Genomic DNA, 25100 nt, shown 5'->3' with positions numbered 1-25100 from the left:
CTCTCCAGAAGGTGGTAATGTTTCCAATTGTATAACAAAGCTGGAAGGGAGGAGTTTAAATTCCTTCCTCCAGATACTCTGGCCTTGTGTACTGTAAGTTCTCAGTAGATATTAGTAAATGGGAAAGACAGGGCATGAACTAGAATTTCCAACCTCAGTGGACACAGACTCAGGTGGAAACACTGAGCCTTTCCACAGTAAATACACATGCAGGTGGACACACAACTTGGCATGTGATTGACTGATTGATCAACATGATTTCAGATTGCCTAGGACCGAAAGATTTTCATGTGGGGTTCTTGAGCTTAGTGGTTCTTTGTTCCAATATAAACTTGTTATGGAAACCTCTTCCCTCAAGGGCCAAGAATAAAGGTCCTACCCCTATGCCAGGCAAAGGATTTCTGCCCTAGGACTACCTGGTCTGACCAGGCTGTCATACCTGCCTTTCACATAAAGGATGCAGGACTGGGAGGTTAGGGACAGATGAAGTTTAGTCCTGCTTCCTCATGGATAGGACAGATGAGATTTGCTTACTGTGTTTATTGGTGATACCTCAGGGAACAGGATGTTTTCATCTCAGGGATCTTACACAAGTTTATGTTCTATATTATGCTGCTCCATGAGAAGTAGAGGCTACAGGACTAGGCAGATTCTCAGAGCCCACCTTTGTCTCTTCAGGGAAATTTTGGGGGCCAGGAAGCTCCCAGAGTATACTAATGTGAGGGTTTCAGAGATTCCCATAAGTCATTTTCTAGCCCCCCCCCCAACTCCACTTTCTCCATGGGGCTCAAGTTCAGGCTCTGATGGGTAGGAGTGGGGATGTGGTCGCAAGCATGAGACAAGTACACAAGGAAGCCCTGGCTTCCAGACCTACCCTGGCCAGGCTTGAGGCTTAGACCGTGGCACTCCTCCCAAGGGCACCAAGTATCCTTCACCAGTCCTCAAGGAGAGTGGGCAGGGGACAGACAAGGGTGAAAAAACATGCTATGGTCTTGACCTTCTAGACACACAGACACACACACACACACACACATACACACACACACACACACACACACACACACACACACACACACACACACACACACACACACACCATTCCCCACACACATACCCCTGAGGACCAATTAGATTTATTTGTAGGCAGGCTGAATTGAATTTTTGGGAGTCATTCTCCTTTCCACAGATTAATGCCAGGGAGTCAGGTAGTTGGCACGACTGTGGAGAAAAAAAGATGCAAGAAATCCTGAGGAGAAATCAAGGCCTTCCCCAGTCCTTTCCTGTGTAGCCAGATTTCTACCCTCAAAGCTTTAAAAACACAGTTTTATTTCAGCCCATGTGTAGTCAGGAGCCTTCCATGGCTCCCAATTTCCTTTTATATGTTTGTGGCTGTTCTTGGCTTTCAGGCTCCTCCCCCTACCCCTTACCTCAGCCTTACTTCCACTGATCTCCAACCATGAACTACTTCACTCAATTTTTCTTTTAGTGAACCTCCTCTGTCAGGAGTAAATCCAAAGTTTTCTCTTGTGTGTGTACATAAGGAAAGCACCTTCCCCATCAACAATGATAATAAAATAATCTGGGTGCCATATGCTAGGGATGCACAGGTGATAATGGAATGCGAGGTGGTCTTTCTTCCCTGAGCAGAGAGCCAGGGAAGACTTCATGGAGGAATAGGAAATCTGGGTTAGCTTGGAAGAGTGAAGAGGCGTTTTCCATGCTGAGGAGGAAGGACTATTTAGTGCAAAAACAGTGCACGGTTGTGCTGGGGTGCCTGGCAAGCACCAAGAGTTTGGTATTGCTGAAGTGTGCAAGTAGGGCTAGGAAGGTGTGAGATGGGCAGATTATGAAGATGCTTGAAGATCTCACAGTACTCTTCCTCCTTTACATTTGAGGACCTTTGCTCTAGGGTGACCCTGAGAGTACCAACCTCTCCTCCCAGGGCAGCCTTAAGCAAGCCCCAAGACCAGATGGGGTCATGGTCAGCCTTTGGGAGACAAGGGACAGGTCATTCCTTACCTGTAATGGGATCCAAAGGTTCTGAAAGCATTCCTGGAAAAAACAAAAAACAAAAACCAACAACAACAACAAAAACCATGGAGAGAGGACCTCAAGTGGGAAGGGGCCTCCACCACCAAGGGATCACAAGCAACCTTCTCCGTTTAATGCCTCCATTCCCAAAGCAGAGAGACACCAAGGACTGGACAACAAGGTGCTTGGTTGGGTAGGAATTCGGTATTTTTGAAATAGCAATTTCCTGTGCTATATTGGGACTAATGGATACTTCTCAGGCTTTCTATTTGCAAAGAGCATTGGACATGTGCCCGGGGAAGTGGCCAAGACCCCACCTTCCCTCCTCCGGACATGGGGTCCTGGGGTGCCTGGCGTCACTTACAGCGCGTTGTAGGGCAAGGGCTTCTGTCCGAAGCGGTCTACATTGGGGCTCTGATTGAGACAGTACTGAACCGGGCCACAGGGAGAGGCTAATAAGATGGGGGATCCAGACCCCCATCCGCGCCTCCCCCGCCCCCCCCCCCCCCGCGGCACTCCCTACTGGAGATCTTGGCCCTGGGGACCAGAGAACCCAGGCCTCAGCCTCCTCTGTCCCCCAACTTAGCCATTTCCCACCAGAACCCCCGGGAGGATATCCTTCCCTACCCGCCAGTTCTGGGTCACTTCGGGCTTTAAGCGTCGCACCCCGTAGCCGCAGAAATGCTCCACTGCGGAGAGAGCCCACCTTGGAGGACCCCACATTCCCAGCAAGCCCCGCCTCCACACACAAGCCCCGCCCACAAGCCCCGCCCCGACGCCAAGCCCCGCCCAGCACGGAGACTGGCCAAAGCCCCGCCCCACCTTCGTTCTGCTCCCAGCGCAGCGCGCTCTTCACTGAAGCCCGGGGCAAGCCCAGTATCAGACCCGGTTCCTCCCGTTCTAGAACCGTCTGAGCGCCCAGTATCAGACGCAGGGCTCACTGGACCAGGCCCTGGCCCCCTCCCCGCGACGAGCGCCTCCGAACCCACAGCAGGTCTCCGCCTCTCCTGCAGGTGGCCCAGCGGCGCCGGCCTCGCAGGTCTCCGCTCCCCCGGGGCCGTCTGGCTGTCCCCGCCCCTCCTCGCTGTCCTGGGCTTCCCCTCCCCCTGCCATCCCCCCCCCCCCCACACACAGTCCCCGGCCTCCTCCCCGCTGTTCACCTCCCCCCCCCCCACCGGCACCCCTCCCCGCTGTTCACCTCCCCCCCCCCCACCGGCACCCCTCCCCGCTGTTCACCTCCCCCCCCCCACCGGCACCCCTCCCCGCTGTCCCCGCTCTCCTTCCCGCCCTTCTTCCGCCCCAGAGCATCCTCTGACCCTTCTTGCTTGGGCAGGGCCTCTTGAACTTCTCGCCTGAGCTCAGGAAGCGGGACCAGTCCTCAATGGCGTGCTTGTAGGAGGGCCACCTCACGCAGTTGATGCCTGGAGCGATGGGCTGCAGCTTTCCCTCTCGGTACTTATCGTGGAGCTTCTGGCCGCTTTGTGTGATGCCCTGCCGGGGTGGTAGGGGTCAGAACCACTGCAGGTGGCGAGACTCGTGGGCCGGTAGGGGGCGGGGGGGGGGGCTGAGTTGGCATTTGACCTGTTGGTCTGAGTTGGTGCCCCAGGTCAAGGGCTTGGGGGGTGGGGGATGGGGGTGGGGTCCAGGCAGGCCGCTGAGGGCAGTCTTTAGGGGTAGAGCCCAGGACCAGAGGGGGCTTGGGACCAAGTGGAGGCTGGTGTCCTGGAGCAAATCCAGGACCAGGGCAAAGGGCACTCACCAAGCACTGCAGAGGCTTGTTGGGGACCCCCAGGAGTGAGAACCGGACATTGTCAAACTCATCTGTGGAGAGAAGATAAAAGGAGAAGAGGTGTTCCCCCCACACAAGAGAGGTTTACTCACACTACGCTTTAAACTTAGAATTAAAAATGCTGGCTTTTCATCATCTAAAATGGCATCATATTTCATCTTTTACAATAGAGTAGATTCCATACAGATCAATGTAAATAAAAAAATGAAGCCATAGAATTACTAGAGGAAAATGTGGGCATATTCCCTTATAAATAAGGAGCGTCATTGTAAATAGAAGCCAAATACTTACAAGATTAATAACTTTGATTGCATAAACATACACTTCTGCATGACAAAATATAAGTTAAAAGATAAATGAAAAAATAGTTCTACCAATTTTACATGAGGCAATTCCTCTAATATTTGCAAGAGCTCCTAGAAATCAAGACTGAAAAAGAAGCAAAAGGCTACACAACATTGTATAGATAGCTCAACTTTATTTCCTAAGAAGAATGTATATTTATTTGTTTTGTTTATTTTTGTGCTGGTACTGGGGCTTGAACTCAGGGCTTAGGTACCATCCCTTAAGCTTTTTCACTCAAGGCTAGGACTCTACTACCCAAGCTACAGCTCTACTTCGTTTTTTGTTTGTTTGTTTGTTTTGTGTGTGTGTGGTTAATTGGAGATAAGAATCTTACAAACTTTTCTTCTTTGGCTGAATTAAAACTATGACTTACAAAGTTTGAATAGCTATACAGCTTCCTAAATAGCTATGATTACAAGTGTGAACCACTGGTGCCTGGCAAAAATGTTTTTGCTGAAAAGCACTGATTCCTTACTTGGGCCCACAAATCAACCAAAGGCAGGAAAGAAGTTTGGCATCCCTACCTCCATTTTTGTAACTGTCTTTGAGCCATTCTTTTGTTTTTTGTTTGTCAGTTGTAGAGCTTGAACTCAGGGCCTGGGCACTGTCCCTGAGCTCTTTTGCTCAAGGCTAGTGATCTATCACTTTGAGCTACAGCTCCACTTTCTTTTTTTTTTTTTTTTCCACTTTCAGTTTTTGAGTGGTTAACTGGAAATAAGAGTCTCATGGGGACTTTTCTGCTTTGAACCAGGATCCTGAGATCACAGCCTTCTGGTGTAGCTAAGATTATAGGTGTGAACCTCCGGAGCCCAGCTTGAGCCATTAATCTTGCAGTCCTTGCAATCTAGGAAGGACAGGACTGAGGATAACCTGTCAGCAAGGAGGAAACAGCTCCCAAGGAAAGGAACAGCAGAGCGCTGGGAAGATAGCTCAGTGGAAGAGTGCTTGCCTTGCATGCATGAGGCCCTGGGTTCAATTCCTCAGCACCACATATAAGAAGAAAAAGCCAGAAGTGGCACTATGGCTCAAGTGTAGAGCGCTAGCCGTAAGCTGAAGAGCTGAGGGACAGCCCCCAGGTCCAGAGTTCAGGCCCCATGACCGACAAAAAAAAAAGAAAGAGAAAGGAACAGCAGAGCCTCCTAGTACAGACCACTCACCAGGCAACAATGTCTTGCATATTCTGAGCAGTTGCTCTCTTCAAATGATGACAGTGATAACCCCTTCTTCATGATCCCTTCAGGACCAACCAGCCACACTTTGACCTGGAGTGTTTAATAAAATCTTTTGTCTATTGAAACCTAAAGGTAATGTCTGTACCTGGAAGATGGACTGAAGTACTTTCATCCCGAGGCGTGCCTATGCCTTGTAATAAATCTTTCTCTGCTCTTCACCACTATTCTTTATTTGGTGTGTTGGGGCCAGTGGCTGAATCTAACATGAGGAATCCCAGGCGTCTGAGATCGGAACCTAAATCTCTAGTTTCATTTTGGTCCTGTGGTCCTATATGGACACAAGTGTTAGTGTGGGATGAAGACCCGTTGCAGTGTTGTGATAGTAAATGACTGGGAACAACTCTAATTTCTATCATTAAAGGACTGGTTAAATAAATCATACCACATCTGTACTGTGCAGTTCTTAAAGATAATGTGAGAGCCAGCTATAGTGGCACACACCTGTAATTTCAGGATTCAGGAGGTAGAGGCAGGAAGATTGTGAGTTTGAGGCCAGTCTGTACTACATGGCAAGGTCAAGGTCTGCCTGAGCTATACCTTGAGACCCTGTCTCAAAAACCAAGGCTAGGGGATGCTGAGAGCCAGTAGTTTACACCTGTAATCCCAACTACTCAGGAGGCTGAGATCTGAGGCTTGTGGTTCAAAACCAGCCAGGGCAGAAAAGTCCCCATGAAACTCTTAACTCTAATTAACCACTCAATAACTGGAAGTGGTACTGTTTGCTCAAGTGGTAGAGAGCTACCCTTGAGCACAAAGAGGCTCAGGGACAGCACCCAGTCCCTGAGTTCAAGCCCCACAACCAACAAAACAAAACAAAACAAAAACTAAGGCTGGGGATGTAGCTCAGTGGTAGAATACTGACCTATCATGGCACACGCTAAGGCCCTGGGTCCCATCAGTAGTATCACATACACAAACACACAAGTGATAACTTGATATCACTTGTTTAGAATTTGAAGCTTAAGATTACTGGAGGCAGAAAACAATATATGTTTAGGTCACTTCCTTAGCCAAGTTTTTAAACACAGCAGCATGCACAGTAGGTGGCCCAGTTCCCCTCTTGCTGTATTAGGGCCAACATGGCCTCTGTCACTTGTTGAAGACTCTAGCCAGCATTGTTTACCTGACTGATCAGGACTCCACATGCGACCCATATCTTCTCCCTCATTCATGGGACAGGCCTTTGGGTATGCTTAGGAGGAGTTCAGGGATGAACTCCTAAAGGGGTGCTTAGGAGAGATCCAGAGGTTCCGGGGTGACTAGTCACAAGTTCTTGTTACAATTTTTATTTTTCCTACTATAGCAATCTCCTCACAGTTCTCTCTCCATTAATAAGACAAGAAAGACGCACTTGTCCATACAAGATACTTTTTTTTTTTTTTTGGGTCCAGTCGTGGGGCCTGAACTCTGGGCCTGGGTGCTGTCCTTCAGCTCTTCAGCTCAAGGCTAGCGCTCTACCACTTGAGCTACAGCGCCACTTCTGGCTTGTTTCTTTTTGCATATGTGGTGCTGAGGAATCGAACCCAGGGCCTCATGCATGCAAGGCAAGCGCTCTACCACTGAGCCACCTTCCCAGCCCCCATACAAGATTCTTGTCTCTTACCATGGGAGAATTTGCTGTGACCAGGCCATCACCAGCTGGGTGTGGTGGTGCACCGCTGTAATCCCAGCACTCAGGAGACTAAGGCAGAATGATCAAGGCCAGCCTGGCCTTGAGACCTTAGCTCAATAACTCACACAAGTCAGGTGCCAGTGGCTCACACCTGTAATCTTAGTTTCTCAGGGAACTGAGATCCAAGGATTACATTTTGAAGCCAGAAAGAAACAGAAGACCATGCCAGGGCAAGAAAGTCGATGAAACTCTTATCTTCCAACAAAACGCTGGAGGTGGAGGTGTGGCTCAAGTGGCAGAGTACCAGACCAACTAGTGGCAGACAAACAAAAGACCCAAAGGGGCCTGGTGCCAGTGCATGGCGAGGTGCCGACCTTTGCTGCAATAGGTGGAGGACTGGCAGTGTGTGTCGGGGAGGCAGGCCTTGACTGAGTCCATGTCCATGCGGCGCAGGGTGGGCAGGGCTGGGTGGTAGAGCTGATGCTTCACGCCGGCCAGCTGGTTGCGCTGCCGCTCCAGTGGGAGTAGGATGGCTGCAGAACCGTCGTCACAAGGCACCACGTCAATGATGTGGGCCATAGCTGGGTAACGGGGTAAAGAGCATTCAGTTTAGGCTCCTGCTGGTCAGAGACCTTCCACACAGGGACACACCTTTAGCCTATGAGTCAAGCACTTATTGACTCTGATCACACACACACACACACACACACACACACACACACACACACACACACACACACAGACTGCACCCAGGGCTGTGAAGGAGTCAGTATAGGAGGAGAGGTCTGGCAGTGTGGGAAGGCTCGTATTGGGGGTTCAGGGAATGGATTAAGAGAGGTGGCATTTGAGTCTTGTAAGGAATAAACAGGAAAAGGAAGCCACATACCAGTTGAAAAGGAGCTCAAATCTAATTGTGGATATGACTTTGCTTAAGACATCTGGCCTTTTCCCAAGACTCTCCAGAGAGATAGTTGTTTTCAAGAAAGGGAAGAGGCATAGTAGATTTGAACTGGAGGAACATGGCTAGAGATGTACTGTCTGCTTTTTAGTGTATGGTCTGTTTTAGCTTGAATTGAAACAAACTCCTTTTTCTTTTTCTCTTTCTTTTGTGGTGCTGGGGATGAAAGCCAGGGCCTTTGGCATGTTAAGGAAATGCTATGCCACAGAGCTACATCCACAACTCTTAGTGTCTCCCCTTTAAAAAGCAGATATTCCCAGGACCTCCTTCCAGTCATTTACACTTTAGTAGGAATTAGACTATGTTTACTATCTTCCCTACTTCACGTTGGAGATGAGAGATGGAGAAGGGGCTGGGTGAGTAGAAAGGAAGATGGCTTTAGACTATGGAGGGTGACAAGGCCTGAGGAAAGTGCCTAGGGGTGCAGAGGTAGGGGATGGAACTTGATGGGGGTAGAGCAGGGAAGGAAGAAAGGCTTCTCTGCTTCTACCCACCAACAATGCTACCTTGTTTTCAGGACACAGATCCAGGTACACAGGCTTTTAAGGACCTTGTGTTCCTCCACCATTCGGTGGGCAGGAGGGGGAGGGGAAGGACTGGGCTGATGCACAGCCAGAAGGGAACACTGTACGGAGACAATGCCCGTTGCAGCTGGATTGTGAGGGCGCTGCGCTTAGCAACGTCGCTACGGTACCCAGACACTGGGCCACTCCCCTTCAGCCTTCTTAAAGACCAGGCTTGGGTGGGCCAGGGGCAGCTGCTGAGCTGACCTCAAGCTGTGTGATGCTGGATTAATAGACCTCTCTCTAGGCCACAAGGATCCCAGGCCCTGCATTAAGGCTGTCCCCTCCCGCAAACCTCAGGGAGGAGCATGTTGCTACTGCACTGTCTGCTGGCCCTTGGGGCTCTAGGGCTGGAGATTAGCTGTAGCCAGAATCCAGGGTCAGTGCAGGGATAAGGGAGAGTGGTGGCCTCAGCAGGCCAAGGATTAGGAGCTGATACTCATCCCCACCCGCCGCCTGCAGGACCCCAGGCCTCCTTTCTCCCAGGAAAGTCAGGCTATGGTGCCTGAGTGCTGGGATTGGAGGCAGATCTCCCTGGCTCCCTCCCCCACAGATGAAACAAACAAACAAACAAATCCTGGGAGAGCTTGGCTCATTTGCATATATTGGGATATGCTTTGCATCTATCCTTCCAAGTACTCAGCCACTACCAGAGACCTGGTAGGACTTGGTTCCTAGTTGTTCCTTTCCTTGTCCTTCATGGGAAACCTGAATAGCATCCCCAAGTCCTGCTCTGAGCAGAAAACCTTCCCTGAGATTCCACTATCACACTATCATAGCCCCAGCTTAGTTTTTAACTCTTAAAGTTATATAATAGATAAAAATACAGAAAGCACATAGACATTACTAGTAATTTGTAAATCAAGACCCTCCACTACTTAGGACCTGCAAAACAGTAGCATTTTCTTACAAAGGAGGCCGGGTGCTGGTGGTTCACACCTGTAATCCTCGCTACTCAGAAGGCTGAGATATGAGAATCACAGTTTGAAGCCAGCCCAAATAGGAAAGTCCGTGAGACTCTCATCTCAAACTAACTACTAGGAAACTGGAAGTGGTGCTGTGGCTCAAAGTGGTAAAGCACTAGCCTTGAACAGAAAAGCTCAAGGATAGTTCCCAGGCCTTGACTTCAAGCTCTACAATTGACAAAATCATTTAAAAAGTAAAACATGAGGGTTGGAGATGTGGGTCAGTTGGTAGAGCACTAGTCAATGAGCAAAAGTGGCATGTCCCAAGTTTGAGTCCTGGTCTCAAACCTAAAAAAAAAAAAAAAGTAAAAAAGCATGAAGCTGGATGTGGTGGTAATGCACTGTTAAATTACCAACACTTGAGCTTAAGGCCAAGCTTACAGCAAGAACCATTCTCAGAAACCAAAGGAACAAAGGCACAATGCTTATGTGCATCTGATCCTATACAATAATATTCATCAAAAGGAACTTCAGGATATGAAAACAAGAGGGTTTTTGGTTGCTGTTTTTGTTTTCTTTCTGTCTTGTTTATCTGTCTGTGGGAGGGTAAAGGGGGCACAGAAATGGAGGGACTAAGGGTGAAAAAATGCACCGGTGGTACTCACTAGACACTGTTGAAAGTGAACTGTACAACTTGTGAGTAGGGATGGGAGGGAAAAACTGGGAGTGAGGGAAGGGGTGACATTGGCCAAAAAGAAATGTACTCTTTACCTGACTTATGTAAATATAACCCCTCTGTACATCATCTTTATAATAACAATAAAAACGAACAAGAACACCTGGGAAAGGTGGCTCCTGCCTCTGGAGTATCATGGTTCAAGGCCAGCCTGGGCATCACTGTTATTGTGGCATGGAGATCCTCTGGAATCTGACCCTACCCACCTCTCAGCCTCATCTCTCCCTTCCCTGAATCCATCGAGATCTTCCCCCTCCATCCCCCTATTTCCCTTTTTGGTCCCCAAGGCTCATTCCAGCCTAGGGATTCTACTCTAGCACTGCCCTCTGTGGCTTGGAGCACTGTCCCCTGGATCTTGGCAGCTGAGTCTTATTGCATTTCTGGTCTCAGCCCCTTTCCTTGGGCTTCTCCTAGGCCTGCCTGCCCTTTGCCCATCACCCACGTCTCTGTCCTGTTGCTTTCTTTCCTGATTCTTCCAATACTGTGCAATGGTTGTTTATTTCCTTTTTGACTTCTTCCTTTCTGCCTCTGCCCTTGCCCTCAGGGCAGGTACTAAATCTGTCTTGTTCAAAATGCCAAGATCAGCCTGCGTCCAGGCACACAGGAAGAGCTCCAAAAATGTCAGCTGGTCATGTCCAGCCCCTACATCTTTGTGAATACCCCTTGGAGGCATCCCTCATCCTGTTCCTGCTACTCTCTGAGCCCTTTTCCCCTAGGCCTCTGCTCCTTGTACACCTTCTGCAGAGGTCTCTGTCTCCTTTTGAGGAGAAGCAGTTTCTGGGTGCAGTCAGTCACCTGAGAGGACTTAGGTTCTGAGATGGGTAATGTAGTGTGTCAATTTGACCTGACTGAGGGATGTTCAGAGAACTATAGTGTGTTATGGGTGAGTCTATGAGGGGTCTTTCTAGAGAAGATTGGCAGCTCATTAAGTGTGGAAGACCCACCCCTAATGAGGGCACCATCCAATCATCTGGGACCAGATGGAACCCACTGAAACTGGAAGGTGAACAATGGGAAGGAATCCTCTCTGGTTCTCTTTCCTCCAGTGGCTGCCTGGGCTCTTTGTTTCTTAAACTCTGGGACTTGTACCAGGCGCCCTTGGGGGGCTGTAAAGGTCACGGCTGTACTGTCATTGTTTTTTTTTCTATGGAGAGTCCTGGGTAATACAGATTTGAGCTAAATGGTCCACCGGGGCGAGGGGCCGCTTTGTCAGAGGTCAAACTATTGAAGACTATTATCGGCAAAGAGCCTACTGAGCCCCAGCATTGGGACTGGAGAATTGGGGTACACCTTCTGCATTGCTCACTGAGCTGCAGAGCCGTTGATGTCTGTGGTATCTTCCAGAACACACAGGGCTCCAAGCAGTTGCTCTCTCAGGAGCTTCTCTGTGGCTTGGCCCTGATATGTGAGGAGTCAGGTCCTGGGACCTGGGCAGGTTCTCTGGTAAGCCAGGGAAGGGGCCCATATCTAGGACCTAGCTTCCTACTGGACACCACAGTGGAGAGGTGCTGCTTGCTCCCCAGATGTCAATTGCCTCCCCCCCTTCCCATACCCGCTAATCCTTTGCACACGACCTGTCTAGCTATTGCCAATTAATCCCTCCTGTGTTGGAGAGGCCAGCTTTGAGCAGCAGTAAAAAGACAACTCCCAGCCGGCAGCTGGCATCAGACCAGGTAACTCAGTTGGAGGTTGAGGGGGTGCCCTAGGGAGACCCCATGCTTAGCGTCTTGCCAGGCATTTAGCACCATGAAATCGTGCAGGTGGGAGACCTGGCATTTTAGGGACTATAGCATGCATTATAATCACCAGCTTGTGAAATGCAGGTTCCAGGAACCTCTGGAGGGTGGGAGTGGGGACCTAGGAAACTGTATTCTCTCCAGCTCATCAAAGCTTCTTCATCAAGGCTGCTTGGCACCATAGTCTTCCTGGCCATCTTGCCAGAAGGTTCCCTTCTGGCCTGAACCTCTCTCATCAAAGTGGAATCAGCAGAGCCAGGGAAGCAAGATGTGTGAGGGTGGGGGTGGGGAGGGGAAAGAAGAAAAGCTGTTCTTGGAGGCGGCTTGTTTGGTCATTTCTAGAAGGCTTAGAAATGCAAGACAGGATTGTTGCCACTGAGCAAATGTCAAGATCCTGTACCCGCCCCTTCCCCTTCCCCTCGCAGATGTGCAGCAGCTGGAATTGGGCAGACTTGCATGTAAACAGGGCTTGATCACTTGCTGACCTGTTTGTGCTCCAGAGATGAGAGTATGTCCCTTGCTGGGGGCGGGGCAGGCGTGGGGAGAGTGATCAAGGTGGGGAGGGGGGATTCAGCTCACTTCATGCTCATGGGACTGCTATGGGCTGGCTGGGGTTCATGGAATCTGAGCTCCCAAGTGTGTGACCTTGGAAATCTCTGTGCCTACCTCTGCCACACACATGCACGCTCACCAGGAAAGGGGAAAAGAGGGGTCATATCTGGCTCAAGTTCATATTTTTTGGAGGCTGATCTGACTCCCCATTGAACTTCACTTCTACCACAACCTCTTGGGAGAAAGGCTGCATGCATGGCTGAGGTCAGAATAGGGTCAGAGGTCAGGGCGGCAGGTAGGTGGGGCAGCATGGCCTGGAGCTCCGGGAAGCTGGCACTGTGGATGGATGGTAGGGACCCAGGTCATCGTCCTGCCCTTTCATCTGGGGCTGGCATTTCTAGCAGAAAGCAGTGGTAAGCAGAGTGTGGTTTGGTGTGTGCCTGTGTCCAGTGTGGTTGTGGAGGGGCTTGTCCTGGGCTGAGAGTTTGTACTCATTGTCTTGGATGGTGCCAGCTGGGCCGGGTCATCCTGCAGGGACTCAGTTCCACTGGCCAGTCCCTGAAGGTCAGCGGACTAGATTTTGAAGAGGTCCAAGATAAGATTGAAGTGTCACTGAAAACCATAAAAAAGAGTTTCGGTTGGCATTGTAAATACCTTATGAATTAAAAAAATACAAGAGCATAGGTTGACATTGTGGTCTCATAATGTACTTAAAAAAAATTGACTATGAGATTCTATGGTACATGAAGTTCCACAGTTAGTGTGTTCATTTAATGTCTCACCGAAGTTGGCCATGGCCAATTTTTGTGAAACCCTCAGCAGGTGCCTATCTCTGGCAATTTCATTTTCTGCTCACAATCTGCCTGTGCGGTAGGTACCAAGCAATACCGCCATTTTACAGACAAGCAAACTGAGGCCTGGACTGTCTCACAAGAGCCCTAGAGTACATATATCTCCTTAGTTTAAGGACATTTACTTCTTTTAGATAGGTTCATGTATTCAATTATTGAGTACTTTAACTTACTTAACATATTTCCCTCTACCAACTTCTTTCTGCGTGTAGGTTTCTGGCCTCGAGTATTTCAATGAGATAAATACATACTTGGGGACATAGTTGCAGAAATATTTTTAAAGATGATGAGTCAAAAAGAAAATGTGATAACTCAGAGAAGTGACCCCCATGCTCGGCACAGCCATGAGCTCTCTGGCCCTTACAGGTGTGTCAAGATGATGTTGGGCTGGGTCCAGAAGGTACTGCCTCAGCCCCCAGGAACTCCCCAGAAAACCAAGTTGGAGGAAGAGGAAATAACAGAACCACAGCCAGAGCCGCAGGGAGAGCTGCAGCCAGAGCTGGACTTACAGCCAGAACCACAGTCACAGCCTGAGCCTGAAGCAGCTCCTAAGGAGGCAGTACCAGAGGATGAGGCCCTGGTAAGAGGTGGAGGGTGAGGAGGAGGAGGAGGTGAGGCAGGCTGGCTTTGCTGCTCAGTGACTTCCCAGTTTGGGCCACTTGTTCCCCATGAATCTTCTACAGCAGAGAAAGTTGGAGCTGGAAGGAAATGTGGTGGTTGTCTGGTCTAGTGATTGTACTAATGAGGCCACAAAGGCTCAGAGATTGGACAGGAACACCAGAGTTGTATCTTTAAATAGATCTGAAGGAAGTACTTTAGGCTTTGTAGGCCATGACATTAGTTACTAAGCTCTGCCACATAATATGAAAGATGCTGGGCTAAACAAATGAGCATTGCTGTGTGCCAATAAACTTTATAAAAACAAACAAAATGCCGACTAAGACTCAGGAATCATATTTTGCCATCCTCTAAAGTGCAACAGTCCTGCAAAGTAGCCAGTCCATGATCTGTTATCTTCCATGATGAGATTAGAGCATTATTCTAGAATGTATTCTAGAACTAAGCGAGCACACCATTTAATTCCAACTCAATGTTGAAAGCAAGGAGTTAATACACACTCTGGTACAACCTATTTAGCCATCACGGACCACTGACAGTTTGCAGACTAGCACTAGTCCATGTGCCACATATTGAGGAGCATTTTTCTAGAATTTTCCTTTAAGCATATCAAAACTTGCCAGATCTGCATCTCATTCATTCAGGAGCCTGATGACAAGTAATTTAGGAGACTCAGTTAAGCAGATTTCATTCAGTGTATCTGACTGAGAATCATGGGAGTTCAGAGGAGAGCAAAATCTTAAGTTTAGAGCTGGGAAGCTGTCGGCAGTTCATCCTAGACACAGGTCTGGGCAGGGTTTTAACTGAGGGAGACACAGAAGCCAGCATTTCTAGAGGAGGAGAGGCCATTACTGAGAGCATGTTTAGGAAGAGGCACAGGGTTTGTGTGTGTCTATACCTATGGGCATACAAGTGCAGGTTGGCATGTCTGTGGCATTATATCTGTGTGTATGCATCTGTATTTGCAAAATAGGCATGATGCCAATATATGCGTGCTTTCATATCCATGTGTCTTAATTATGTGTCTGTGTTAGTGTTTCTATAGTTCCATGTGTATGTGTGCCATGCTTCTGTGTGCATATGTGTATATGTTTCTGAGTATGCAAATATATCCAGATGTTGGTGTGTGAACAGGTATGTGTACATATTTTTATGTGTCTGTGTGCATAAATATATAGACACATTTTGTGTGTCTATGTATGCTCAGGTATGGTTTTAGATACAGAAGTTTGTATCTAAGCAAGTACACTTATGTGACTTACATGTAAATCTGCATGCACACAGGTATGTACAGTAGCATGTTTGTGTGCCTGTATGAACATGCACATATCATTGTGCCTGTTTCTGTGACTAAGCATATATATGTATGTGTATACCATCTTTCTATGTCTATGTAAATATACAAATGTGTCTACACAATCTGTACATACTAGCAAGTCTATGCATCTGTGCGTGTATACACAATGGGTGTATTGCCAGTGTGTACATGCATTTGTATATGTACAAAAGTATACTTTGTGTCTAGACATGTGTTCACGTGTATGTGTGCTGATGCACTTAGCATGTGCACACATACATATGCTTATGTTTGTGTGCCACTATTGTATGGGTGTAGATGTGTGCATGCTTCTATTTGTGTATCTATATAAATCTATGTGACTTACGCTTAATCTGTGTGCACACAGGTATGCACAATAGCAGGTGGTGTGGCTGCAGAGGCAGAGGAGCAGATGGCAGAAACGGGACCCTCCCAGTTGCTAGGGAGGAAGGAAAGTTTGGGCCAGAAGAGGGAGAGGCTTGGGTCTACAGCTCCTTCCCTTTCTCCTTTCCCTTCACATGTCCTAATCCTCTGTAACTCTGTTTCCCCCTCTCTTTGGCCACTGAAGTTAGGAGCTTCCCGGGGCCCCTCTTGGGGTATGAGCCCCCACTCTGGGTGAGAGGACCCTGGGCTGGGAGGAAGGATGTGATGCAAGTGGAAGATGAAGCCCCTAGGACTTGCAGAGATGATAGTGAGAGGGGGCTTCGGGGCTGGGGTTCCCTTGTGGAGGAGTCAGGCAGGTCTCACCTGGACTCACCTGGTACTGTTTGAACCCACCAGCCTCATGAAGAGCCAGCTGATGTGGAGGGAGTGGCTGAGGCAGACCCAGGCTTCCAGGGTGAGTGCTGGGATGCAGACCAAGAGGGGGATGAGTCCTCTCCTCAGAGCCTCACAGCAGCCTGGTTCATGGGTGGGGAAACCGAGGCTCAGGGACGCAAGGCTCCTGAACGCTGTTCAGCTTCCCTCTCCTTGGGGGGTGTATTCCTCCCTGCCTCTGACTTGCTCTCCCCAGCAGGGTGGAAGTAGGCTTTTCTGGGGGGCCTAGATCTGAAGGCTGGGGGACTTTTATCTTTTAAAATTTTTTTTTTTCAGAGACCCAGGAAGCTGTTCCTTCTCTACCCACAGCTCTCCAGACACAGGTCGCTGTGACTCCTGGAGAGAACAGGTACTCCCCCTCCTCTCCCTAGGGTCAGTGTCCCCACTTCCTGACAACCAGGGAAATTCCCAGGGAACGTAGGGTCTCCTAGGCCAGAGGAAAGGGAGGGTGGGGTTATGGCTGATGAGCTTCCTTACTATGGGGGCCAGAGGCATCTCAGGCCCAAGTCAGTGCTTCAGAGTTTTCCCAAGGAAGCCAGAAATCCCACCTCGTATGGCCTTCCTACTGGCCAAGGTGCTTGTCAAACCTTGCACATGTGATGCTGGGGCTGGCATTGGGCAGGGGGCTTGGGGCCCTCCAGGGGAGCTGACCAGCGGGGCACACCTCAACTCTTCTAGAGCACCAAGTATGAGAGTGCAGGGCAGGACATGGTGGTTCACTGGGCTGCACTATGCTGACCAGCCATAGGGTGGACCCCAAACAGCAGGGGGCATACCAGGCCTCACCAGAGACTGGTGTCTCCCATTTATACAAGACTCTGGTGGGGGACCTGGGAAGGTGGCTCAGTGGTAGAGCGCTTGCCTTGCATGCATGAGGCCCTGGGTTCGATTCCTCAGCACCATATAGGCAGAAAAAGCTGGAAGTGGCGCTGTGGCTCAAGTGGTAGAGTGCTAGCCTTGAGCTGAAGAGCTGAGGAACAGCGCCCAGGCCCAGAGTTCAGGCCCTAGGACCAACAAAAGAGAGAGAGTGAGAGAGAGAGAGAGAGAGAGAGAGAGAGAGAGACTCAGGTGGGAGGTGTCGCATCTGAAGTCTCACAGAGAGGTGACAGTCAAGCCAAGTCCTTCAGGCTACTTTGCTCATGGAGCAGGGTTGAGGATGGACTGGTGGCTTTGTCCCTTGGCAGTCCCAGCAGCTGGGTGCTAGCCTGGCTCTGGAAGGGCATGGAGAAGGTGGTGCCACAGCCGGTCTGCAGTAGCAGGGCAGCCGCTGCCGGAGCAGAGGACACAGCTCAGGTACTGTGGTGCTGCAGGTGGACTGGGGGGCAGGTTGGGAGGCTGTCCCCAGCTCCCTGCCATGTCTGCTGTCTGCATCCGGCAGGATGGAGAACACATCAAGGGGCCCTGCGATGCTGGAGACACAGGTACGACCAAGAGGCAGGACGGCTTTTCAGAAGGGAGCTGAGGGGCTGCTTGGGATGGGCCCTGCCCTAGGATGTCTGCATGGCTGGAGCTTCCCACTGATTTTCTGGTTGGAAAGATGGTGCCTGCTCCAGATTTGCTGGGCTCTGTGCCTTCTCTTGCAGCTAACTACCTCTTTGAATCCATTCTTTTCCTTCCTTCCTTCCTTCCTTCCTTCCTTCCTTCCTTCCTTCCTTCCTTCCTTCCTTCCTTCCTTCCTTCCTTCCTTCCTCTTCTTCTTCTCCTTCCCCCTCCCTTCCCCACTCCTTTCCTTCTTTCCTCATTGTTTTTATGGTTTTATTTGCAATTTGTCAATTCTTCTTTTTTTTTCATTGCATTTGTTTCAACTGATACATAAACACAAAAGCTGTATGTGTTAATGGGGTGCCATGTCATTTCACTACAAGTAGACATTGTATAATTGGGTCACATCTATCCATCTCCTCAGACAAAAGCAAAAGCACTCAAAATTCTTCTTTGAACCTTTTTGAGCTGGACAGCCCTCAGTGACAGTACGCAGTCACCCCACTGTGGGGTTGCACAGTAGAACTTCTGACATCTGTCTAACTACAGCTTAACACCCATTGAACAGCCTTGTCCTCCTCCTGCTTTTCATCTGCAGATGGGGCCCTTGGGGATCAGGATTCTGGGTAAGTCTATGTCACCGAGTGTCACCATTGTGTGGGGTGCGTGGTCCAGAGCTGACAGCCTGGGTCAAGGCCAGAGTCTAATGCTGCCACCTCCATGTGTGGCCTTGAGCAGCCTCTGCCCTCTTCTGGATCTTGCTTTTTTTCTTCCATCAAATGGGACAATGCACATGTGCTATCCATGTGTCACCTTCTGAGAATGGACAGGCGCACGGGTCAGCTCCTCACAGATGGGATGGGCTTCATGCAGGCGCTCTCGTGTGGAGCCCGGAAGGGCATGCGGATCACAGACAGAGTCAGTGGCTGTCCCCTCAGTGAGGGTGGCAGGCCGGGTGGGGACAGTGACAGATGAAAATCCTATACCCCACTCTACCAAGGAGCCCTGCTCAGATCCAGCTGCCTCTGCCTGGTGCCAGGCAGGCCCAGTGTGGTTAGAGCCTCCAGCCTTTTAAGAAAAGCCAGAAGCTGGGTGCTGGTGGCTTACATCTATAATCCTAGCTCCTCAGGAGGGCTGATCGTCAAAGGATCAAGGTTTGAAGCCAGCCTGGGCAAAAAAGTCTGTGAGGCTCTGTCTCCAAGTAACCAGCAAATGCCAGACTGGTGGCATGGCTCAAGTGGTAGAGTGCATCTGAGATCCTGAGTTGAACTTCCAATACCAGCAAACAAACAACACCCAAAAGAAAAGCCAGAAATCAATCCAAACATGGTATACACCTATTATCCCAGCTCTTAGGGAGGCTGAGGCAGGAGGATCCTGAGGTGGAGGCCAGTCTGGGCTACATCATGAAACTCTGTGTTGTGACAAAACAGCAAACACATAAGTCAAAAATCCAGGTTTTTGTCTGAAGCCCTTCATTTGTAGATGTTGCCAATCAATGGAGAAGGTTTTCAGGATGCTGTGGGCCTCCAAAGTAAGCCTGAAACGTCCACTTTGGGATTTATGCCAGAAATCCAGTCATGTATTCCACTGGACCAGTCATCTGGGCCACTCATTCCTTCACTCATTTGTTTGCTGCCTCCTTGCTGCAGCAAGGAAGGCTGGTGTGGCCTAGAGCCCCAGCAGGCAGTCAGGGTAGTATGGTAGGTCCCTCTTATAGGGCACCTCTCAGCTGACCACTAGCCCCTCCACAGACCCGGTCCATGGCTGATCAGGTGGCTGGAGCAGAATCTGGAGAAGGTGCTGCCTCAGCCCCCGAAACCCACGGAGGTAAGTGGTGAGTAGAAGAGGTGACATCTGACCTCCTGGTGGGGGGGGTCAGAACCCTGGAAGGGGGGGTGCATACTCCAACAGCCTATTCCCCTCTGAAACCCAGGGCCCACTGAGGGGTTGAGGGGTGGGGAAGAATGACTGCCCTGTGGCTATGGGAATTGAGAGCCCTCCTGCAAAGGCCTCCGGCTGGGGCACAACTGGGGGTGTGCTCAGGACTTGCTGTGATGCATTACCTGTCCCCTCGCTTGTTATCCAGGCCTGGAAAGCTGAGCCTGTGGATGCTGTCTTGGCCCCAGGTACTGGGAGGGCTGCCTGGGGGGGGGGGGGTGGTTACAGCCTAGGCTGGGGGCAAACTAGGAACTAGGGATCTCTGGGAAAGCCCTTAGCCTGCACTAAGGGTTTGGCAGGAGTATGATTGCCTGATTGCTGGTGGGGAGTGGGGGGTGGGGAGGGGAGACTGGAACCACTTTCCTAGCCTGCACTTAAGGTTGCATAAGGCTTGGTGGGCATGGCTTCTTTTGGGGGCAGTGGAACCTTCTCCCTAGTTTGAGCTGGGAAGCTGCAGGCCAGAGATAGACTTGGAAGATTTTGTGCACTCCCCATCCCTGGTGGGTTTGATGCTAAAGTTGTTTGGGGGCCCCAAGGGCTCCCCAGCAGCAATGCTAGTGCTTCCAATCTGGCTTCTGTACCCTGATGCCTTGCCACAGGGTCTTTGACTACTTGTCTCCCTGCTGCCTAGAGCTCCCAGAACCATCGCTGGAGATGGAGCTCACAGAGAGCCCCGCCCTGCCCAACCCGGGTCCCCTGGAGCCCGAGGAGGAGCTGTGTCCAGAACCCCAGCCTGGCTTTCAGGCATCCTCCCTGCCTCCACCCGGAGACCCTGCTAAGTAAGCGCCCCCTGCCCCTCACAACCCCAAAAGTGCCACACCACCCTCAGAGAGCTGGATTTTCTTAGCCCCAGGCCCTGACCTTCACAAAACTATTTTCTTAAGTTATAAATGAACACGTGTATCCGAGAGAAGATTCAGCCACTCTCTAGAAGCTTCCCCAGGCAACCACATCAGCAACTTCTCACCCCACCTCCTTGTTTCCTCCATCTGCCAAGCTGGTGACTGCACTTTTCCTTTGAACACACCTAGAGCATGCACACCTGAGATCCCAAGCATCAGGAGGCTGAGGCTGGAGGATCCTGAGTTTAAGGCCAGTCAGGGCTGCATAGAGAACCTCTATCCTAAGCCAAGAAAAACTAAGTCAAACGCTACACTTAGTGAGAGCAAACTATATGCATTCTTGTCGGGGTTTTTTGGTTGTTGTTTTTTACTTACAAATGTACCTTAAGGTAATTTCATGCACTTAACCTCTGTTCCATGGTTTTACTAGCTGCAAACAGCCATACACTGTCCCAGTCCATTGGAAACATGGGCTTTTGTTTATCCACTGAGTGGACACTTGGGTCCTTTCCACACTTTGGCTGTAGTCGGTACCATTGTATGCACATCCTCTGGCTTGTCATAAGTAAATCTGTGAATATACAAGTTGAATCAGATTTGCTTGGGCAGATTCTACATACATTTAAAAGTATGATGAGCTAGGTGCTGGTAGCTGAGGCCTATAATCCTAGCTACTCAGGAGGATTATACTCAGATCTGAGGATCAAGGTTTGAAGACAGCTTGGGCAGAAAAGTGAGTGAGACCTTTATCCCCACTTAACCAGCAAAACGCCAGAAGTAGAGCTGTGGCTCAAGTTGTAGAGTGCCAACCTTGAGTGAAAAAGCTAAGCAACCCACTAGATCCTGAGTTCAATACCAAGTACCAGCACACATGTGTGCATGCATGCATGCACACACAAGGAGGGATTTTCCAAGTGCACTGAGCATGCACATGAGAGGCCCGATATGCAGTTCTGGAGGAGAGAGGCAGCATGGAGAACCAGACACGCAGCCTGGTGGAGCCTGAGCTGAAGCCAGAACTTACCTGGGAGGGGTGGGGACAGGAGGGCTTGGCAGTCAGGGGTTGAGAAGTGGGGTCTGCTCTGGCAGGCTTGTTATCTACTTGCCGCGAGTGACTCTGGCCACAGTTACCCTCCAGCCTTTCCACTGGGAATCAGCCCCTTCCCTCTCATCACAGGCTGATGGCGTGGCTCCTACGCAGGCTGGAGATGGCCCTTCCACAGCCTGTGCTCCATGAGAAGGCTGGGGAGCAGGTAAGTGCTGCACCCGGGGGCTGGAAGCCCTAGGTTGCAGGAAGAGGGGCATCTTGGGAGCTCAGGTAGGGGGCAATAGCGAGCCCAGGACATGGGGAATCAGCCTTGCCTCTTGCCCCTCTTTACACACACATTGATTCCATGTACATCTACTGAGGTTGGGGCCACAGGGCAGTCCACCTGTGAACAGCGTAGGTCCAGCAGAGAGGAAGGAAGGCCTGACCAAGTCCTGGGCCTCTTGGTCCCTCAACAGTAGGACCTGGCCCGCTGAGCAGGTGACTTGCTGTGGTTCTCTTATAGCACCCCCACTTTGACTCCCAGGTGAGCCAAGGGGGTGGGTTGGGGAAGCTGATGAGGCAGTCATGGACTTTCCCCCCTTTTTTTTTCCTTCTGCAGCAGCAGCCTGGCTCCTTAGAGACGTGTGATGTGCAGACCAGTAAGTGAGATGTTAGTGGGTCCTCGTGTGCATCTCCTGAGGGCTGCTGGGTATTCTTGGGTCTGAGTTTGGGACACAATTGGCATCCCTGGAGCTGAGCATCCTTCCTGCTCTATCTCCTTTCTCATCAGCCCACCTAGGTAGCCAGAGCCAGATGGTGGACAGGGCTGCCACTCAGGCTGGGCTTCCAGCTTCTAGCCAAAGGAGTCCTAAGGTCAAGTGAATACCCTCTTCTTGTTGGCAGCATCCCCAGATATCTGGCTCCAGCCCTTTGCAGCAGGACAAGTGGTTTTGGCTGAGCCAAGCCCTGGTGATGGGGAAAGGAAAGGAATGGGTGTCCCTAGGGATCAGATCTGTGGGCTCCAACACTCCTGAGCTGGGAGGGGTCCCTCTCCTGCAGCTGGGTTAGGGAGGTATGTGCTGCTTTCTATTTCAGTTCTGAGCCAGGACTGGAGGACAGGGGATTGAGGCCGGGTAGCATAGGTGATGGGCAGAGCCTGCTCTTTCTTTACTTCGTGTGTCTCCCCCCCCAAAAAAAAATTGTAGACAATCATGTTTTCATTCAACAATTACCGATGGACAGCCCCGCTGCATGCAAGCCTGTGATGGGTTCTCGTGGTGAACAAAGCAGCCTGTGGCCTGTGGGTGTGGCAGCCCCTTTTCCATCCTGGACACATGACGTTACTCTGAGTGTCAGTCTTCCCAGTGATGCTCCCCACTGAGTCTGCAAAGCTGTGTCCAACCCCAGCCCCATGGGGTCAATGGTCTTCATGAGTACTCTGAAGCCAGTGGATGGCCAGGCACACAAGCCAGCAGCTGACTGTAGGCCTTGGTCTTGACAGAAAAGCCAGGAGAGAGGTGTTAGGGTTCACAGTTGCCATAACAACAACATGAGAAGGAGAGCCTTCCACCTCAGGGAGGGACACACTGGTCTCTCATGGGGCTCACTGCCATCGTGGAGGGTGCAGAGTAGAGCTGTCCGGAGCTCAGAGAGCTAAAGGCCCCACCTACAGTCACAGTGCAAATCTCATGGGGGTGAGGGGTAACAACTCTGTAATGTTGGCAATCGTGGCTTGGTCAGCAAAGTTAAGGGAGCCAAAGGGGCCTTCAGAGGCTGCAGAGGACTCAGGACAGGGCCCCTGTGCCTCCTGTCTTCCTCTCCACTGTCTTCAAAGGACTCAGGATTCTTAGCTCATTGACATCAGGGCTCGTTCCTGGGGCTGCCAGGATGAAGGAGCACACACAAGATGTCTCAAGACAGCAGGGCTGTATTCTCTCATAATTTGGAAGCCAGAGGTGGAGAGCCAAGGTGCTGGCAAGGCCTGGTTCTTCCCAAGGTTCTGTGGGTGACACCATTCCACCATTCTCCTGGCCACCCTTGGTCTCTGTTATCCCGCCTGTGTTCTACCTGGCCTTGTCCATATCTCTGCCTGTCACATCTCCCCTTCCTCTCCTTTTGCTAAATCAAGGCTGATCTTATCTCCAGATCCTTAATTTAATATACCTGCCAAGACCCTGTTTCCAAATAAGGCCAAATTCCAATGTGTCAAGGTTAGGACTTAGGCATATCTTTTGGAAGACACTATTAACTCACTCCATAGGTGACTGTGAGTCTTGAGGATGAGTGTCCCTCTCCTTCCCCTGTGCAGCTTCCTGGCCTGCCCACCCACCCATCCATCCATCCATTCATCCATCCAATGTTCAGTCTCTCCCTCCAACATTCCATTTCCCATTCCCATGTTCCATCCATCCATCCAACATTATATCCATTTATTTATCCAGTGCTCTGTATCCTCCAACATTCCATCCATACCTCCCATCCACCCATCCATCCATCCATCCATCCATCCATCCATCCATCCATCCATCCATCCATCCCAGTGTTCCATCTATCTATTCAGTGCTCAGCATCTTTCATCATGATTCCATCCATCCATCCATCCATCCCACCACAGTTGCACTCATCAATCTAATATTATATCCATCTATATATCCAGTGCTTACCATCCTCCAACATTCATCCATCCATCCATCCATATCTTCCATCCACCCAATATTCCAGCCATCCCTCCAATATCCCATCCCTCCAACGTTCTACCTGCATCCATCCTTCCAAAGTTCTATCCATTCACCCTTCTTTCCAACATTCCATCCATCCTCCTCCCCACCTTCCAACCATTCATCCCTCCCTCCCCACAGCTGCCCACCCTCTGTCTTCTTTGTTTCAGGGGTGGCGGCAGCGGAAGGCCTCTGAAACAAAGGAGAAGGGGATCTGGGGAGCACGGATGGACAAACGGATGGATGGATGAAGGACAAAAGGATGCCCTGAGAAGAAGACCTTCTGGGGGAGGGGGAGGAAGTGGATACTGACCCACACCCCAGTGGAACAATGAACTCCTGGCCTCTCCACACTCCTAGGCTGGACAATGAAAACCAGTAGCATCCACAATAGCCCTAGAACCTCCTTTCAGGATGCTGGGCCAGGGAGCAGCACCCAGACCAGCAAAGACAAGGTTAGCCAAGAGCAACCTAGAGATGTAGGCTAGACAGGAGGAGGACTTACTCATTGGAAGCCTTCCAGGTTGATCATCTCTGCGACCAGAAGTTCTCAGCCCTCATGATGCAACATGCTCAGTACCCCCATGGGACTAGTTCGCCTCGAAGGAGTTCTCCCCAGGGCTGACCCCACTTTCTTTTTCAAAGTGTTGAGGACCAAAAAAAACAAAGCAAAAACAAAAACCAAAGTGTTGAGGACCACCAGTGACAGTAGCAAACATTGAAATTTACATTAAAAGCATGACTTAGTACCTCGATGCTGTCGTGGCATGATATTCTCGGTTAGGATAGTATGGAAACAGTGTTAATTTAAAAAGGGTGGACAGAGTGAAGAGGCTCTGGCCTCAGAATCAGGGCCGCAGGAAGACAGAAGACAGGAATTAGCCCGTGTTCCTGGGCTCCCAGCTGCCCCCGCATGTCTTTATTTAGGCCAGGGAGAGAGTTTTAAAATTAGACTTAGTTGCTGACACTTGACAAGTCAGGTAGTTTTACACAGAGAAGCCTGCTTTCTCTCAGAACCTGCTGTCA

General features: G+C 50.3%; 2 protein-coding genes across 3 annotated transcripts in view; one reads left to right on the top strand and one right to left on the bottom strand.

Moving 5' to 3' along the window:
- The window catches only part of Cngb1 (cyclic nucleotide gated channel subunit beta 1), an 84447-nt gene that overhangs the window by 7704 nt on the left and 51643 nt on the right, over positions 1-25100 (top strand). The window contains exons 2-12 of the mRNA XM_042672862.1: positions 13677-13890; positions 16027-16084; positions 16339-16411; positions 17247-17355; positions 17441-17483; positions 18143-18170; positions 19299-19374; positions 19634-19673; positions 20117-20264; positions 21505-21580; positions 21980-22016. Coding sequence (XP_042528796.1) covers positions 13687-13890; positions 16027-16084; positions 16339-16411; positions 17247-17355; positions 17441-17483; positions 18143-18170; positions 19299-19374; positions 19634-19673; positions 20117-20264; positions 21505-21580; positions 21980-22016 — 892 coding nt within the window. The 5' untranslated portion in view covers positions 13677-13686. The remainder of the gene's footprint in view (positions 1-13676; positions 13891-16026; positions 16085-16338; positions 16412-17246; positions 17356-17440; positions 17484-18142; positions 18171-19298; positions 19375-19633; positions 19674-20116; positions 20265-21504; positions 21581-21979; positions 22017-25100) is intronic.
- LOC122102227 (testis, prostate and placenta expressed) lies at positions 1148-7590 on the bottom strand. Of its 2 annotated transcripts, XM_042672830.1 has the most exons (8): positions 7384-7590; positions 3791-3852; positions 3348-3522; positions 2635-2720; positions 2548-2590; positions 2396-2483; positions 2020-2052; positions 1148-1218 (listed from the first exon to the last, which is right to left on the bottom strand). In XM_042672830.1, the coding sequence occupies exons 1-8, from the start codon at positions 7586-7588 to the stop codon at positions 1188-1190; spliced, it is 723 nt and encodes a 240-aa protein (XP_042528764.1). In that variant the 5' UTR covers positions 7589-7590; the 3' UTR covers positions 1148-1187. The 2 variants fall into 2 exon arrangements, with proteins under 2 accessions (XP_042528764.1, XP_042528765.1); XM_042672831.1 differs by lacking the exon at positions 2548-2590 and having other exon boundaries at positions 2396-2460; positions 2659-2720.

Source organism: Dipodomys spectabilis, unplaced genomic scaffold, assembly GCF_019054845.1.
Source record: "Dipodomys spectabilis isolate Male_0828 unplaced genomic scaffold, ASM1905484v1 ptg000773l, whole genome shotgun sequence".
Taxonomy (NCBI): Eukaryota; Metazoa; Chordata; class Mammalia; order Rodentia; family Heteromyidae; genus Dipodomys; species Dipodomys spectabilis.
This window is presented reverse-complemented; position numbering and strand designations above follow the sequence as displayed.

Bases quoted from the DNA above. Each gene is read 5' to 3' on its own strand.
- LOC122102227 (XM_042672830.1), bottom strand. From the start codon at position 7,588: ATGGCCCACATCATTGACGTGGTGCCTTGTGACGACGGTTCTGCAGCC. The intron at 2,721-3,347 runs GTCAGAGGATGC...CTCTCTCCGCAG, and splicing joins GCCCTGCCCAAGCAAGAAGG to TGGAGCATTTCTGCGGCTAC. The intron at 2,484-2,547 runs GTGCCGCGGGGG...CCATCTTATTAG, and splicing joins GCCAAGATCTCCAGTAGGGA to CCTCTCCCTGTGGCCCGGTT.